Here is a 3,988-nt window from a genome sequence, read left to right as displayed (position 1 = left end):
CAATTTGTAGTGGCTTTTGAAGCCCTTTAGAAGTGATCAGTCTAAATGACACTCTGCCAATAAAAGTGTGATTTTGCCACCCCTGTGCATCCCTCTCTCCTCTTCTAAATCATCTTTTCTCCACTCAACAGTATTTTGTGGCAGAGGGTTAACCGGTGATGTGAAAATGTAGTTCTGTGAAGGGAAGAACAAACCTGCTATTTGTTAAAAACACCCCTGATGTGCTGGATGTCCATACTGCCCTGGATGATGCTTCTGCCAGGGTGCCTCGTGTCTCATGTCTCTTGCTGCTCCAGTAAACCAAAAGATGTTTTCCTTCTTCTGCTAGGAATCTTTCAAATTAGTCACTGCCACGTACCGGGAATAAAAGCCGTGGCCTGTGTGCTAATGCTCTCCCGTGTATGTTCTTCCATCTGGTCCTTCGGTCTGGGGTGGGCTGTTTCTGTCCCTCATCCCAGTGGTATCTAATTTCATTTATCTTTCTCTGCCCTCGCTCTCTTCCCAGGAGCACTGGATTTCCCCGCAGAACGCCAGCCACATCAAACCCATGCACCCCACCTCCATCCATGGAGTGGAGGACATGATCCGCCTGGGGGACCTGAACGAGGCGGGAATCCTCAGGAACCTGCTGATCCGCTATCGGGAGCACCTCATCTATGTGAGTGTCCTCCCAACCTCCACCTCTTGCTCTGCACTGCACCCCCCACTCTCCTTAGCTCTAGGGAACCCACGCGTGGGAAACCCTGATTGAACTGAGCATCACAAAGGCGACGTCCTCAGCAGGACAAGAGTCAGCACTGCAGTCTCCGTGCTGGTTTTATCACTGTGCTATGTGCTGTGTAGTCTGGCGCACATTCTTGGGGCAGAAGTGAGGAGCGTGCGTGTGTGTTTGCCACTAGCTAATGTACCAAGTATTAGCCACTTAGCCACTAGCTAAGTACCAAATATGGAAAATTTGGTATTGCGCTCAAATCCTACAGTTTTCAGCTACTCAGGTAAGTGCCTGCTGTGCCTTTGAAGGCCTTTTCAAAGCCTCCTGGGAATCTAATTTTTCAAAGGCTCTAGAGACTACTAGATTTTCAGGCCAGAGGGAATTGCAGTACAGTCTGACTTCCCAGGTAGCATAAGTAGCAGACCAGATCCAGGATTTTATCTGTCAAGTCTGCTTGTTCTGCTTGATGTCCAGTGCCTTTTGAAAGGATGGTTTTGGATTAGAGCTGGGCAGTGATGGAGAGCACACGACTCTGTTACATAGGTTGTTCATACAGTTGACAGCCCCCTGTCCCCAACTCTGGAAGATATCCATCTCTTCTTTCAGAGATGGATTTCAATCCTAGGGGAAGGGGATGTGGCTGCTGAAAAGGCACCTCTAATTCCCCAAAGCTTGGAGGAGAATAGAGACCCCCAAATTCATCTCTCACCAAGGCACCTTATTTGTTGTGCATGATGTCTAGGTCCCCTGTATTGTCAGTTTAGAGAAAAAGGCATGACCAGAAAATGATTCACACGTTAGATGAACTGAGTTACTCCCTGGAGCTCTCTTCAGGGAGCCACAGCCATTTATACTGATAAGCTAGCAAAAGTTAGCAGGCCAAATTCATACTTGAGGTGGTGTCTCCATGTGCACTAGGAATCCATGGCATTTGCCAGAGATATCAATAGAGCCAACAGAGCCTTTCAGCTGTGCAAACATAGGTGCCTGTTGGATGAGGTGATTGCTTTAGAGCTGGCTGGAGCTTGGGTATCATAGAAGAGTTTATGTTGGAAGGAAAGTTCAGGTTGGAGGTCTACAGTCCAACCTCCTTCAGCTCAGAGCACGTCCATCTTCAAGGTTAGATGTAGTACTCATGTGGATAACTAAATTCAAGCAACCTGAGTGCCACCCGAGAAGTACAGATAGCCCATAATTTGTAGCTGATTGACTCATTCAGGGAACATGTATTTATCCATCGAGCATTGGCCCTTCTTCTCCTGTTTGTGGGCACCCTGCAGTGGTACCAAGTGGATTCCTGCAGCTCTCTCTTGGTCTCTGAGAAAGTTGGGATCACACTGGATATTTTTTCAGTGGTGTCCATGTGTCTCTCCTGGGGTCTCTATGTCATCAGGCAAACGCCTGTTGCCTCACTAAGTGAACAGAGGTCCTGAGGTAAGATTTCATGTGTGCGATATCAGATTGCCTGTGAATACACCCAGCTCCTTCACAAAAGCTCTGCCTCTGAGCTCCCTCACTAAGCTATTCACAGGCACCCAGGGAGATTATGAACACGAATGAGCACTGGGCAGAGAGTTGTTTGGCAGCATCATACTAATAAGGGCTAATGCAAAGGGCAGCTACTAACCCGGAGGTAAGCGTGGGCTGAAGTGACTCAGTCACAATGTGGTTTCTCTGCGAGTTCTTCGGGTCTGATGGTGACAGAGGCATTTGTCCTACAAGGCTGCTGCAATAAGGGGTAGCCACATCACACAAAGGGATTTGCATCACAGAGGTTCCAGGTTACTGTGCCTTGATTGCTCCACACCACTAATGGCTTTGGAGTGCCAGCCCACGATCCTGGGCACAACGCAGCAATTAGCGCAATCTCAAAATTAGAATGACACTCTCAAAATGACATAGAGAGCATAGCTTGATAGAGAGGCACATAAACCACCCCTGTCTACATGTGTGTTGTTGGAGGGTCAGGAACCCAACTTCAGGTCTCATCTTTTAAGAGTGGTGGCACTAGGAGGAGTAGATTTGTGTCAAATGTGGTAAATATTGATGGCAGTTTTGGAAAGCCAAGGTACCATATGTATGGTAGGGGATACTCAGTCCCCTGAGGTGTTTTTTTCTGAGGTATAATTTTCTCTGTCTTAAAGGTGGTGAAGCTCAGTGTGACTTTACCTTCACTGTTTGAAAGGAATTCTGAGCCTGCTGGGTAAAGGATGACTTTTCCAATGGGACTTCAGTCTCTCTTGTTTCTTTATCTCCTTAGCTTTGTCGAGGGTGTAATTCTGCTCTAATAAAATATAATTTTCCTTTTTCTCCTCCCTCACATTTTACTCATAAGACAAACTGCGGCGGGAGGGTAAGTATGACTCTTGGTGCTGCCATTTGCAATCGCTGGCATGCCTTCCACTGGATCACTTGTTTCTGTTCACCATTGTGGCATTCTCATTTACTTTGCACCACCATTGCTGCTGCTTCACAAATTTGCTGAGAGCATCATCCCCTCTGCTGCAGAGCTTGGCCCTCATGGTGAAGCTGTGACACCTTCCCAGAGCTGGAAAGTCCCCAGTCTGTGAATGTGGTTAAAGCTCTAAGTGCTTCTCAGTAATGACCTCAACTTGGAGGAAAGAAACTTCTGCAGCAAAATGAGAAAAGCTTCGACAAGGGCTTGTTGCCCATGGTTTGGCTTGCATGCACGAAGAGAAACTATGCTGAATAGCAAGAGCATCTGGTGGACAGTTTGGACTCGTGAGTAAGGTTAAATCTCTTTATCTGGAGACAAAAACATTGCCTGCTGCTGCTCTCTAAGGGTTGCCAAAATGCAGTAATGTTTGGTAGAGCTTTAACCCCATAAAAATCCAGATGAAATCAGCCATGGTGTTCTGGGTAGCAAGGGAAGCAGGCTCAGAAAAGATTTCTTTGGGGCTAATTAAAATGTAGGTCATGCAGGCAGTAATGAATTTGCACAGCGATGTGGTTCCTGTGGCCAGCTACGGCAGAGCCCCTGCCTATTGGCAAAGCTTTATTTTTCCAAGACAGGAGGGCTTTGCCTTCACCCAGCAATAGAAACCAGAGAGATTTCCTTGGAGGTGCCCTTTGGCCCCTCATTGGCAAAGTGGACAAAGTTTTGCATGCCGTCAACTGTGAGAACTGGGCGAATTGTGAGTATTTATCAACTAGGAATGACCTACAAAAACAAGCAATAGTACAAGAGTTCATGCTGACAAAGTGTTTTGTGGATCACAAGGGAAGGGTCAGTGAGAGCATCCAGAAAGCATTCCT

The 3,988-nt window shown here is 47.0% G+C and overlaps 1 protein-coding gene across 1 annotated transcript in view; it reads left to right on the top strand.

The window, feature by feature from the left end:
• Positions 1–3,988, top strand: part of MYO7A (myosin VIIA) — a 73,455-nt gene that overhangs the window by 633 nt on the left and 68,834 nt on the right. The window contains exon 2 of the mRNA XM_009321930.1: positions 506–658. Within this exon, the coding sequence (XP_009320205.1) occupies positions 506–658 (153 nt within the window). The remainder of the gene's footprint in view (positions 1–505; positions 659–3,988) is intronic.

This window comes from Pygoscelis adeliae, unplaced genomic scaffold (assembly GCF_000699105.1).
Source record: "Pygoscelis adeliae isolate BGI_AS28 unplaced genomic scaffold, ASM69910v1 Scaffold263, whole genome shotgun sequence".
Classification (NCBI taxonomy): domain Eukaryota; kingdom Metazoa; phylum Chordata; class Aves; order Sphenisciformes; family Spheniscidae; genus Pygoscelis; species Pygoscelis adeliae.
The sequence above is the reverse complement of the archived record's forward strand: the minus strand, read 5'-3'. Positions and strand labels throughout refer to the sequence as shown.